The 15,000-nt window shown below is 34.9% G+C and overlaps 1 protein-coding gene across 5 annotated transcripts in view; it reads right to left on the reverse strand.

Moving 5' to 3' along the window:
- Positions 1–15,000, reverse strand: part of LOC144972727 (phosphoinositide 3-kinase adapter protein 1-like) — a 34,893-nt gene that overhangs the window by 6,735 nt on the left and 13,158 nt on the right. For all 5 annotated transcript variants that reach the window (XM_078914306.1, XM_078914305.1, XM_078914308.1 and 2 more), the window contains 7 exons: positions 14,158–14,291; positions 11,097–11,320; positions 8,713–8,785; positions 6,264–6,317; positions 4,236–4,322; positions 3,514–3,552; positions 396–434 (listed from right to left, as the gene is read on the reverse strand). In XM_078914306.1, the coding sequence (XP_078770432.1) occupies positions 396–434; positions 3,514–3,552; positions 4,236–4,322; positions 6,264–6,317; positions 8,713–8,785; positions 11,097–11,320; positions 14,158–14,291 (650 nt within the window). The remainder of the gene's footprint in view (positions 1–395; positions 435–3,513; positions 3,553–4,235; positions 4,323–6,263; positions 6,318–8,712; positions 8,786–11,096; positions 11,321–14,157; positions 14,292–15,000) is intronic.

The following is a 15,000-nucleotide window of genomic DNA, read 5'->3' on the forward strand; positions in this document are numbered from 1 at the left end:
AAATAAAAGTAATTCTTGGTGACTTCAGATGTTTATTTGATGGAACTCTACATTATCAAACTTTATAACTGCCACAGTCTGGAAAAAAAAACGTATTAAAAACTTTGGCCAGAAAACTCGTCCTTCAAAAATTAATCGATTTAAATGAACTTCATCTTGGCAAAACTCTGGGACCTCGTGAGTTTTTGCCAGGATGAAATCCGTTTAAATCAATCGGTGTTTGAAGGACAAGTTTTCTGTCCAAATGTTTTAAATACGTGTTTTTCCAGAGTACGGAAGTTGACATGTTAATTGAATGCCAACTCGACAGTATCGCGATCATCATCCAGGGCTATATAGAAAGGTATATTGACACACTATAGAATTTCTCATAAAAATGAGAAACTTTCACAAACCTGTTTTCATTTGCAGAAACTCGCGATGGTTTGGGAAATCTGAAAAACACGAAGATCAATAAACGATCAATCATCTCAAATCGGTTTTATATCGATCTGGATCCGACGCTGAAAATCAAAACTAACGTCTACATACAAAAATATGAATAAAAATTAAATTTAAAATTCATATTGACGAGCGTGCAAGTTGCAAGTGACTTAAATCTCGTATAGATGGAACAAAGTTGACGTCAGTCAGGTCTTTGTTATTGTTTTTAGCCATCCATTCTTATGAGTGGGTCTCACTAAACTGCATTAATCAGACTATAAACGTTCAAGCTTATATATAGTTTTGTGTGTTGGTAAGTTATTTCCGGCTGGCGAATGTTGTGAGCTTTTTGGCTGAGCGTAAAGCATCAATTCGATGTTCCATTTTTTAAAATCATCCCTGTAACGTGCGTCCACACACGTACAAAGAATGTATGTTTTTGAGTAAAGCTCATCAATGATAGTAAACAACAGGATTGTCAAATCACACAAGTGAATGTAAACATGGTTGACTGAAAACAGGCAGAGAGATTGGGAACGTTCTTTATTCAAGTTTTCGTCCATCCCAGTCATCGATCACATAGTTTCTTGCAGTCTAAAGATTGGATATTTCTTGATAAATGTAGACACGCTGCTTTGTTTATGAAGGTTGTAAACATACTCATGGGTTAAGACATACATGAACATGTTTGACTCTTCCACGAAAAATCTGTATAAAACGATGATATTTCGTGAGATGTTGATGTGCAGGACACTGTGATGGATATGAGGATGTACCAAGGAGTCGTTTTCGAATCATTTGCCATAAAAAAGCCCTCCAATACTAAACTTTTGAAAAATAAAACTGTTGATAAAATCGTTTTCATTTGTTTTTTTTCTAGATTTAATGATGAAAAAACCCCCAACTAAAACCGACATCTAGCATCAACATCATTATTTATAGTTATTTAAATGTGGAAAAAAGTGCAGAGAAAACTAATACTTTTAAACACACTTTTACAAATCTTTTAGAAACTACTAGATACTCTATTGGTGAAAAGACCGGCAGTATTTTGTTTTTGTTTTTTCTTCAATCTCTCATTATCTAATCAAGAAAAAAAAGATAAATACGAAGAGTTTTCATAGTTCTTCAAAATAATTAAGTATTGGAGTACTTTTGTGGCGAATGTTATAAAAACGTCCTATCAGCCCAATCCTTTTGCACAAACCATAAATGTCACAAATACTCTAGTCTTAAACAATCAGTGAGGGAGTTTGTGAGAAAAATCACTGGTGATGGAAACATTTAATTCTTAAAGCTTCTGGACAGATGTCAATGCAAAATTAGTAAAAAGGCGAGCATGGATAGGTGCACTAAAAAGATGCAAACGGGAATACAACAGAAATGATAGGGAAAAGGCAGATGCACTTAATATAATGAATTCTCTAGTATGTTTGTATGTGAAGATGCTTTACAATAATTGCATTACAGAATTCACAATAAGTACGCACCTGGTAATTTTTTTTCTGAAAATAAAATATTTGATAAACTATAGAGAATATTTTTAATGGGCCCTGATGACCTCTATTCATTTCCACTGAGAGAGGCAATACGGGAGAGCTGTAAACCTCTCGCAATAATTTTTGATAAATCCCTAAGAACTGGCATTGTACCCGACGATTGAAAAAAACCCCAAAAGTCATTGCTGTTTAAAAAAAGGAAATGACAACGCTTAAAGGCTCTGCTTCAAACCATCGATCACTTACTCTTACTTGGGTGTTAAGCAAAGTACTTGAGTCCATTGTGAAAGACCATAATATCATTTCTTGAGTCTCATGGTATGTTGCACGAAGCCAACATGGTTTTAGAAATAAACGATGGTGAATCACTCAGTTATTGCAGATGATGAACGGTTTCATTGATTGATGAATGAAAAACTGCTGATGCAATTTATTTAGACTTTTTAAAATCTTTCTACTCTGTTTCTTGCGAAAAACTTTTTTCTAGAACTAAATGCTTATGGCATAGTTGGAAACTATATACAGAGCCACCCATTCAAACATCAGTCAATTGTTTTAGAAAATGTCCAATATGAACAGAGAAACTAAAAAGTATGCCTTACGAGGAAATATTAAAATACTCAGTTCTTTAATCTTTAAAATAAAGTTCATTTAGTGACACAAAACTGTCTGTTACTTTGATAAAACTGATTAAAATATACCGTTCTTATTACTCCCACGTACAAGTTTGTCTCTTCAAAAAGAGATTAGATAAAACACTCTAAAATATGTCATAACATTTCACTAAATATTAGAACTCTAGAACAGTTCAGAACCGAAGCATCCAACAAATTTAAGCGATTGTCGGCATGATGTTTGTTGTACGCGATAACAAAAACGTAGCAGTGGTAGTGGTAGTGGTAGTGGTAGAGGTAGTAGTAGTAGTAGTAGTAGTAGTAGTAGTAGTAGTAGTAGTAGTAGAGTAGTAATAGTAGTAGTAGTAGTAGTAGTAGTAGTAGTAGTAGTAGTAAGATAGTATGATAATAATATAATAATATATAATAATAATAATAATAATAATAATAATAATAATAATATAGTAGTATAGTAGTAGTATAGTAGTAGTAGTAGTAGTAGTAGTAGTAGTAGTAGTAGTAGTAGTAGTAGTAGTAGTAGTAGTAGTGTAGTAGTAGTAAGTAGTAGTAGTAGTAGTAGTAGTAGTAGTAGTAGTAGTAGTAGTAGTAGTAGTAGTAGTGGTGGTAGTAGTAGTAGTAGTAGTAGTAGTAGTAGTAGTAGTAGTAGTAGTAGTAGTAGTAGTAGTAGTAGAAGAAGAAGAAGAAGAAGAAGAAGAAGAAGAAGAAGAAGAAGAAGAAGAAGAAGCACGAAAGCACAAGGGGAAAAGATTGATGATGATGCTGATGATGATGCTGATGATGATGCTGATACTGATGAATATAATGAGAGTGGGAGAAGGAGGACGACGAGGGGAAGGAGGATCATGGGTGAAAAGAAGAAGAATGACTAAAAACAAGATATAGAAGAAATTAGGACATAGAAAAACAAATAGAAAAAGAAGAGAGAAGAAGAAAAATGTAAACTCTGCGTTCCTTACTTTTGGACGCTTTCTGTAACTCAAAAGTTGTCTCGGGGACTGTGGATAAAGGTAGAAATTTGTTAATTAAAAAAAAGATTACAAATACCAGTACAATGGAATGAACAAAACTTGATTTAACCGCCTAAAATAAAAAAGAATAAAATATCAAGCACGAAACGTTTATTAAATACCATATCTATGTTATTATTGGGGATTTTTTAAAGTTGTTATTAGCTGAACAAAAGTTTTGAAATCGAAACGTTCCGTATCTGGTATTTTGTTCTTATTTGAAGCTGTTAATTTGTTTTTTTTTTGTTAATTACTTTTTACTATCTACAGCTTCTAGCAGTTGAGGGTCACAAATGCCAGTACGCAGTGTCTTGGGTTTAATGAATCTACAGAACATTTTAAAAAATCTAGTTTGTAAAATTGAGCTTTTTCATAGCGCAATATCCACTAAACTTTACAAGTGCTTTACAAGGGGTCTCTGTCTAACAGCGACATTTAACATTTAGGACAAGACATGACGCCTTTAAGGCGAAATTATAATTTTTGTCGGACAGAGACAACGACCAAGTACTCATTTTACACCTGAGTACGGTTGAGAGAATGTGAGTAAAGAGCCTTTTCCAAGGACTCAACGATGCGCCGAGCAAGGTTCGAACCCAGGACCTTATTATTATTATTATTATTATTATTATTATTATTATTATTATTATTATTATTATTATCATTATTACCAGAGTATATACGGTCCCTAGATGGAAGCGGGGGAGGCACTCCCTTTGGATCAATTGGCTCTAGAGCTAAGTCTTCATAAAAGTCTTCTGAGGACGGCAAAAATATGAACAAGAAGAATTGAGAACAGGTCACTTACATACAATACCAGATTCTTGTTGAAAATGGACATTTATTTTGTATTTTAAAAACCCCACAAAAAAAAAAACAAACAAAACAAAACAAAAAGAAATAAGCAAACAATAATAAACAAAATTCTAAACACATTTGGAATTGAGAAAACAAACTGTTCATTCTACATGTGTAATAGATGCGTTGATTTTTTTTTCATGGCGTTTATGAAAATACAATTGGCTAGCTTTGACATTAAAATAATATCGAAGAGTTTGAAACCCTGGCTATTTGCGGCACTTGGTGCTTACACTAAATCATAATGCCACGGCAATAAATCGATTCGGTTAATAATGATATCACGTAAAGATTCAGTGTTACAGGAACTACTCTGTATCTTCCGTACCTTGCTAATAACAAAAAGTGGGTTGTTACAATGTTACTCTTATACATGCAACAATGACGCTATTATACATGTCGATAACAAAAAAAATAAACAAAAAAAAAAAAACAAAAAAACTTGAGCTTTTATATAGCGCAATATCCACTAAGTGTGCTTAACCCGCTTTACAAAGGGTCCCTGACCAACATCAACAGGTAACATGTAGAACGAGGCATGACGCCTATTGGGCGATTTTACTAATTTTTTGGACAGAGATAACTCTGTTGACGGACAGGTAATCATTTTATACCTGATTACGGTGAGAGAATGTAAGTAAAGAGTCTTTTCCAAGGACTCAACTATGCGAGGCTCGAACCCATGACCTTTCGATCCGAAAGTGAGTGTCATACCACAAGACCACATAGCCGCACAAGGGATGAAGTGAGTAGGAAAGTGCCAGAAGACAATAGAGAATAAAAATTTCGCGGCGGCGATGGGGGTTCGAACATGTCCTTTACTATAATCTGACAGTCCCGTGTCTCACATAACTGGTTTAGATTTTGGACAGCTTGCTTTCGACCTTAGAGAGATACTGTTACCGCCCCATGGAATCTGGTTAGTCATTCCAAGTCGGCTATCAAGCCGTAGTCGTATTGACTTTAACCGTGGTCAGAGAAGCTAAGCTCAAGTAGTACCCGCAATCTCACTCATTTTCAAAACTAACAACAATAACAATAATAATAATTATGATGATGATGATGATGATGCTGATGACTATGATGATTATGATGATGATAATAATACTATAATAATAATAATAATAATAATAATAATAATAATAATAATAATAATAATAATAATAATAGTAATAATAATAATAATAATAATAATAATAATAATAATAATAATAATAATAATAATAATAATAATAATAATAATATATTATTATTATTATTATTATTATTATTATTATTATTATTATTATTATTATTATTATTATTAAAGCGTCTTTAATCGAAACCTGAAGGCGCTTAAAACTAACTAGAATACAACATAGAAGACTAAATCTACCAATTTGAAAATAATAAGAGCACGAACAAGGCATCCAAAAACAAAAAAATTAATAAATAAAAAATTAATAAGAAAAAAAACCCCGATTGATCTAAATACGTCATGTAAAATACATAACAAAACATTAAATTAGGTAAGTATTTAATGAAAAGATTTGTGGATGAAACAGTGGATGAGACAAAGCAAGAAAATGGCGTCGTCGCCAGGTAATATCGTTTTTTTTTATTCGTCTTTCCTTGTTATGTTTGTCAGCTTAAATGGCGGAAAGAGTTATTCACATAAGTGTAGTCTCAGGTTTCGAATTTGTGGAATTCATTTAAATGGCAAAGCAAGTCAGTTGTGCTATCACTGTGTGACACAAAATACAATTTTAATGTTCAGTTGCATTTATTTTAAAATTTGTTTGGCGTTGATTTATCTTGATTTTATGTGATTGCCTCTAATGCTGTCAACTTAATCGTCTTACCAGGTACATTTTCTAGTTTTTTGGAAGACATGGCAATGTATCCATCTCTTGGTTCTGACATAAATAAAAATGAGAAAACAAAAGTTTCGAATAAACGAGGGATAAATGTTCAAATAATTCTATTCATCAATCTTCAACAAAATCATTCTCTGTAACTGAATTAAAAATAAATAATAAATAATGAATAAATTATGATAAATGTATACCCAGAATACATTTTTAAATGGATGAATAAATGACTAAATGAATAAATTAATGATGTTTTAGATTTAAATGTTTTGCCTTTTTCTTTTTTATTAATTTGGTAAAACTTGTCAATGCAATAATCTCCTTTAATTTAAATACAAAATATACAACGAATAGAAGATAAATAAATAAATAGAAGAATTAATAAACAGTTAGATACATAGATAAAGATTATATTGTTTTCCAATGTTTTAAGTATGCCCATCTTGCTTCTCATCACTTTTATCTATTTCCATATTAGGTGGGCATAACAAGACAATTGTAATAGATTCCATCACAAACAATCACAATAAACTTGCTGGGCAGCGCTTTACAGAAACACTATCATTTTCCACCTCTGATTTACCCAGATAACCATTCATTTTGCAGTCGATTAGGGTGATACGTATGGAGTAAAAACATGTCGGGATAAAAAGTTACTGTTTTATCAACATTCTGTCTCAGAAGAAACCTAACCCTCTCCATACCACCTACAGCAAAATTGTCACATTTGTTACGACATAATATACATTTTTCTTATTCAGATTTATTTTGTACATTGCAAACGTTGAAGAATGATCTTTGTTTAATTAATAGGAACATAAAGTTGTTTTGTAGAGAGATTGTTTGAGTTTAAAAAATCAGTTTTCTGCTGGGTAAGCCTGCCATTTTGGGAAAATGCTGAAAATGATCGGCAAGGAAAGAGTTAAAGAACCACTAGCCTAACAAGATATGTAACACAGACCTATGGAAAAACAACAACCATATAACAGATGAAGAAGAAACCCGCCTTAGAAGATGAAGGTGGATAAGAGGGGATACAATGTCGAACCCAGCCGATAACAGCCAGGTATGCCCTAAATGGAAACCAAAGGGAGATATAATATAAGGAAGATCAGAAACACCTGGAGATGAAACCTTCATGCAGATAAAGAGAAGATGGGTAATACATAGACAGAACTGGAAAGACAGCCCAAGATGACGTTTTGTGGTCGACGGGCTGTTCCGTGGGGAGTGAGAAGTTCTAGATTTACAATGAAACGCACATAAGAAAAAGTAAGCAAAAGGAGAATGGTTCAAACAGGGGAAGGATATATATTCCAAGGGTATAATACTCTATGTGTATTTAGTTTGAGCTCACCTAATCGTTTCATCCGGACATAAGCGCAGGCTCCCCTTAAGAGGAACATACTCAAATGCTTGCAGATCATTATATATTCAAAACTATAATAAATAAAAAAACAAAAAAAAAAACCCAACAAAAAACAACATTATGGAAGATAATAGAGAGATGATTTACAAAGAAAGAAGAAAAAACATCTTCCAGAACAAAAATTTAGCCTTTTGATTACCTCCCTCACAGCAAAGGATCCGATCCAGGGCCAGGACAAAACTGAGTATTCTCATTCCATGACACACAGAGAAAATAGATTGAAAAACAGATACAAGGGGATAGAATGCCTCCCTGTTCACAATGAGAAGACAAAAACAAAATCCACCCAGACAAATAGTTAAGGGCTCATTGATGTAAACGTAAAACCTTTAAATCTCACAATTTAAGTCCGTATCTCTGAACTTGAACAACTATAGCACACTATAGAAATGATGGAGAGAGAGAGAAGAGAAGAGAGAGAGAGAGAGAGAGAGAGAGAGAGAAAGAAAGAAAGAGAGAGATAAATATAGAGAGAGAAAGAAAGAAAAAAGAAAGAGAGAAAGAGAGAGAGAGAGAGAGAGAGAGAGAGAGAGAGAGGGAGGGAGGGAGAGAGAGAGAGGAATAGAGAGAGAGAGAGAGAGAGAGGGAAAGAGAGAGAGAGAGAGGAATAGAGAGAGAGAGAGGAATAGAGAGAGAGAGAGAGAGAGAGGGAGAGAGAGAGAGAGAGAGGAATAAAGAGAGAGAGAGAGAGAGAGAGAGAGAGAGAGAGGCTGGTGATACCAGGATGGGGAGTGAATGGGGAATGAGATTTGTCTATTGATACTATGCGTTTATATTTTTTAAACTCACAACAGCAGGACCAACACGCAAGACTATGGGTTACCTTTAAGGTTTATAGTCTGACCTAGTACAATTTAGCGAGACCTACTCATAGAAATGGCTGTTAAAAACAATAACAAAGAGCTGCGTGACGTCAATTTCGTTATTAGTTTATTTTTTTAAATCACAAATTACCCCGTAGCCAGATTTCAGATTAAGAATGACACAATTACTATTCTTAATTCTACTCACCTTGTGCACTTTTCACAGCAATGTTGCTAGCTTGGACATAAAGGTCGCATACGTCAGCACACTGTTGTGTTTCCTGAATGTTTTTTCCAAATTATAAAACGGGGAAAATATTCACATTTTTACTCCATGGAAATAAAATGTTTTTGCAAATTCTTTTGTGAAATGAGGTTGAGTAATGTAATGTTATCAGATCATTTGGAAATTAAGACACTGAAATATTTTGAAGCACCGCCGTTCATTCTATTTTGATTAAACCAATGTACAGTGTAATGAATTCTTTGTTAACAAGGCGGTTGCACAAAGGTTCTTGAATATTGTATTATTCTCCAAGGGTATCAAGACTTTACGAAACCGACGGAAACCAACCGAAACCGGCACAAAAATATCAAAACCAACCGAAATCGGAAATACCAAAATCGGTTCTGACTCAAATTGATCAACCAACCGAAACCGGATGTTATTTGATTGAACTCGATGACCATTTTATGGCAAGCCATGCATTTCATTTTTTTAAAAGTTGATTTGTTGCACCTACATAATATTATATGTATTTTTGTCAGTTGATTGTCAAGACAGTATATTGTTTAACGTAATGGGAGCGATCTATATTCATGTTTTCGTCCAACCAGGTCATCAGTCACATGATTTGTTGCTGTCAAACACTTGGATGTTTCTTAACAAATTATGTAAACACGCTGCTTTGTTTACAAAAGTTATTAACATACCCATGTGGCAAGCTGAATAAATGACCAATCGGGATGTTAGATACGATGTTTAAAAAGCTGTGAACAATTGTTACTATGTGGGTCACTTTGAGCACATTTTGCAATAATATGACCAATGACCTCGAGCACATGGAAATTTAACATAGATCATGCCCATTGTGTAAAAAGATTGTTAGGATTGTTGATAGGAAGCATAATTTTCCTTTTCATGAACCATTGGTATCGTATCATAAAATCTCATGTGAAGGGTTATTTAGGCCAACTGGCCTTTGAATAGATAGTATGTGCTTGGCTAAGAAGGTCACAACATTGCCATCCGGAAGTACAACGGACCAACCCACAAAACTCTGTGTATCCATGAACTTTTATAGTCTGGATGATACAGTTAGGTGAGAATTACTCATAAAAGTGGATGGCAAAAAACAATAACAAAGACCCGAGTGACGCCAACTTCATTTCGTCTATGGATAGTTCGAAGATGACGTCACTCATGTCTTTGTTATTGTTTTTGTCATCCGCGTTTATGAGTACTTATCACTAAACTGTAATAACCAGACTATAAACCATCATGGTTACACACAGTTTTGTGTATTGGCAAGTTATACTTCCGGATGGCAATGTTGTGAACTTCTTATCCAAGTGCATACTCTCTATAGCGTGTGTATTTAAGTTTATTCATAAATAAATCGGGAATTGTGATTGTTTTATCAAGCATTATTTTGAATTTGTCTACAGAAGAAGCTTTTTTTTCTGCATTTGGTGTATTTACTGTGTCATTTGCTTGGTTTGAGTACGGTGAGAGAAGGTGAGTAAAAAGCCTTTTACAAGGACTCTACTATGCGCCGCTCAAAGTGGGAATCAAGCACTGGACTTTCCTGTCCGAAGGTGAGTGTCATACCACTAGACACGTAGCCGCACATGAGAACGATCAGGGTACTTAAGCCTCATCAAATATTATAAGTTAAGAACAAAACAAGTGCTGGGTAAATATACTATTGTGGCATTATTAAAAATGTTTGAAAGTAAATAATGCATAATTATACGGTATTAGAATAAATTTGAGTCAAATAATTAGTGCCTTTTATCAAGTTTTTCGTTATGTAACAGGCATATCATCGGCGTAGCAGATATTATTACCATAATCAATGAATGCTGCTCTGGATGTAGACGCTAACTTGTAATGGCATTCGAGTCGAGAATATATTCATTGTGAAATGAAATATTCTTAAACTTTAAATAAAAATAAAATTTATTCTCCGATCAATGATGAAAACGATAATGCTGCTGCTGCTGCTGCTGCTGCTGCTGCTGATGATGATGATGATGATGATGATGATGATGATGATATGATGATGATGACGATGATAATATGCTGATGGTGCTGTTGTTGTTGTTGCTGCTGCTGCTGTTGCTGCTAATGAATATAATAATGATGGTGTTGATGATGATGTTGATGATGATGACGACGACAACGATGACGATGATGATGATGATGAAGATAAGGATGATGATGTTGATGATGATGTTGATGATGATGTTGCAGATGTTGATGATGATGATGATGATGACGATGATGATGATGATGATGATGATGATGATGATAACGATGATGATGATAAAGAAGAGCTGCCAAGATAAGGCCCGCTTTTGAAGACTTACAATAAAGTCCTCGATGTAATTTCTAAGATCGACATGACCACCATGCTGTGCCAAATCCGACACCGTATCCCCGTGGCGGTTTTTTATTTGACATATATCCAGGGCTAAGGGGGACATCAGTAACTGACAAGTCAGTTCACTTAACCCGTGTGCAGCAGCCCAGTGTAAGGCTGTAGGGTAACAAGAGCCGGCATTTTTCTCCGATGATAAACTAGTGATTTGTTCTGTAAGAAAAGTGATAAATTGTGTTAAATTGTAGGCATTTATATGAGTGAGAAAAATATGTCTTTTTTAACCCTCTCCTTACCAGCTATTTTCAGAATTGTCCCCAAAACTTCACCACCGCCAAACACAAAAACAGACATTTCTAACTCAAACAGAAACGCACCACGCAAATTCTATATATATCTAACATTGTTCGACAATATCAAATTTTTGTAGTTATAAAATTAAAAAAATTAAATTGAGCTTTTATAGAGCGCAATATCCACTAAACGTGCTCAAAGCGCTTTACAAGGGGTCCCTGGTCAACAGCAACATTTAACACGTGGAACGGGACATAACGCCTGTTAGGCGATTTTACAATTTTTCGGACAAAGACAACGCTGTTAACGGCCAGGTACTCATTTTACACCTGAGTACGGTGAGAGAATGTGAGTAAAGAGCCTTTTCCAAGGACTCAACTATGCGCCGAGCGCGATGCTCGAACCCAGGACCTTCCGATCCGAAAGCGAGTGTCATACCACTAGACCACATAGCCGCAGTTATAGCAAATAGAAATGAAATCTGGATGAGAAAAGTGACGGTTGCATCATAAGAAATGTGACGATTTTCCAATAGGTGGTAAGGAGAGGGTTAAGGGGTTTTACGCTGTTACGCTGTTAACGGCCAGGTACTCATTTTACACCTGAGTACGGTGAGAGAATGTGAGTAAAAAGTCCTTTCCAACTATGCGCCGAGGCTCGAACCCAGGACCTTCTGATCCGAAAGCGAGTGTCATACCACAAGACCACCGACTCGAAACGGTACTAGATCGGAATGACTCAATGTGCTGAACATAGAATTTATGGACACAACAATGATAGTTGAGTTTAGTTTATGGCCCGAGAGGACCACACTCAAATCGAAGATCTATGGGTCTCAGCCATGGCCTACTTGAGAGTTACGTCATCGTCTCAGCACGAGCTTGGGAAGACCACAGCGTTCCTGCATTATGTTGACTTTCAGCCATAAAGGCATCGTGAGGGAAAAGACGAAGAAGAGTTCAGTTTATTTTTTTTTCGAGAAGAATTGACATGGTTTCTTAAAGGGACAAAAACTAAAATCTCTTAGTTCTTGACATTTTAACTTTCAAATCACTATCTCTTATCTTGTTCACTCCGACATGATAACCTCTTTGAGACGATGGGTCACATTTATTGCTCGATCCTTTCCATCATATATAAATTAACTGTCGATTAACCGTGCTCCAGTTACTTGGCATAAGAAAAGGTAGACAACAGTTTTATATTTGTGACGCAAAGTTCAATGTTAACGCAAAAAAAAAAAAAAAAATGGTTTATATTTGAAATTGTGTAAAAATTTGATTAAAAGGCTTTCTTTTCCAAACAAGTAAATAGTTTTGGTGGCTTGAGCGCCTTGGATCATCCGGAAGGCTATACCAGCTGGTTCAACCATATTGGGATGGCCAAAGGGTAGAGGCCAGAAAAATATTGATAGCCCCCCTCCCCTTGCCCCTTCCCCGGATAGATAGTGTCAACAGCCTTGGATGGTAGACTATCTAAGTGAAGAAACTCGGACAGGAAAATGAAAGCCGAAGACAGATGTGCTGGGCTTCTAGCGCATAACTGCTGCATAACTGTTGCATAACGTATTACGCTCAATGAATTGAGTAAAGCATCCAAGAAATCTTTTTTTTCTGTTGCAATATAATCAACAATTTGTTTTTTTGAAAAACGACTTAACATTAAACTTAAATTTTGCATTACATAGACATAGATTATGTAGTCGGATGTCCGTTATTGTTGACATTGTGAGAAAGTCAAGGAGGAATGCGATAGTGACACTATGCTTTTCGGCATAGGTCTTAACATTCTCTCATTCTACGTCAGGCTCTAAACGCATCTCTTTATTGTTGTAACTTTAAGCTACATTGTCAATAAGATAGTTTTAAAATCTAACAATAAGGCATGTGTCATCTGTATAAGTCAAATGTATAATATCTTTTCTGCGAAACCTTCACAAATTCCATGAGTTGTATGTCTATTGCTCCGATTATAGGTAGCGAAAACATTTGGGAATTGAGCAAATCCCTGCCGCACACCTTTTTCATTTCTACGCTGTCGTATATTATGTATCTCGTTTACAAATATTCAAAAATAAGATTTAAAATTTGACCGTTTTCACTCCTTGTTCGCGAGTTATTGTCCTCTTGACACCACAAAGATAAATGATGACGCTTTTCATCCATTGTCAAAACATATGAAAATATACGAGGGAAACTGCAGGATGGCAGCTCTTCGCACAAAGCAGGAGAGACATTGACGGTCTTTAGGGAATTAGATTAGCGGAAGAGTAGCGTCCCTTGATTGGACGTCACCCATAGTCTGTGACGTCAGCGGCGGAAAAAGTTATTAGAGAGAAAACGTCATATTGGTTGTGCGCATGCGTCTCGCGTCTTACAATTTTTTGTAAAAATGATGCATTTATACGGAATCCATTTCTATTCAATTTTACCTTTTCTTGCTAAGTCTTTGATCGTGTGACATATTTAAAACAATTTAATATTCATTATATTCATGCACTTTTACTATTACTTTTATTCTTATCTTATCTATGAAAATTATGTAAATACATATTATAGCATTGATTTAGTTATTTTTGTAAAGACCAATTTCCTTATCATTGAACAAAATTATTATTTATTCATCATTAAATATCTTTATCAAGTGACATTAATCTAACTCATTACTTTAAAACAAAATCAAAATGAAAGCTGAAAGTGACAAAATTTGAATCAAATTTGAAACATTTTCAAAAAGCTTTTCAAAAACAGACTTACTTTGAGCAGCAGCTAGAGTGATCAGTCTCTTCAAGATATCGTCAGTGCAGACCGAATCCCTGTACTTCTCGGATAAAACTTTATCCAAATCATCTATTGTTGGGACGTCGAAAAACTGCCTCATAAACTCAACGCTGGAAATTAATAAAATTAAACAAACAAAATAAAGAAAAGAAAAACAATTACAAACTTGAGCATTTGTATAGCGCAAAATCCACATAGAGACGCACACACACACACACACACACACACACACACACACAATATATATATATATATATATATATATATATATATATATATATATATCGTTCTTGGCCTCTGCTGTCTAGTTTCTAAATTTGCCAATAGTTGTGATCCATCGAGACCGGTTTATCTCTTGCAAAATAGGTATTGAGGCATGTAGTCTAAATAGTGATGTTGAAAAATAAAAGCGGCAACTGGAATGGGTCAGATCAATTAAAATTTTAATGAATTGAATTGTTCCCCCCCCCCCCCCCCCCCTCTTGCCCCCTTCTCCAATATTTCCGCATGCTGTTATTTAAGTAGACAGTGAGAGGGGTAATTTGATTTCTAAAAAAATTGTAATTACCTTGCAATCAAGTTATCCACTTAATCAGAATGCCGCAATAATAACAGGGGACATACTTTGATTTATTATACGATTTGGTATTTACAATGAGAATCGGATAGATTTGATCTCTCTTTAGTTTTGACTGGATGGGAGTGTGTATGTGTGTATGTATTATGTCTGTGTGTGTGTGTGTGTGTGTGTGTGTGATGGAGGGGGGGGGGGTCATGGTGAGAGTGAGGAACCCAAACATTCAATAGAAAGACAATTGA

The sequence above is a fragment of the Berghia stephanieae genome, chromosome 5 (assembly GCF_034508935.2).
Source record: "Berghia stephanieae isolate SIO BIC M18660-M18661 chromosome 5, UCSD_Bste_1.3, whole genome shotgun sequence".
NCBI lineage: Eukaryota > Metazoa > Mollusca > Gastropoda > Nudibranchia > Aeolidiidae > Berghia > Berghia stephanieae.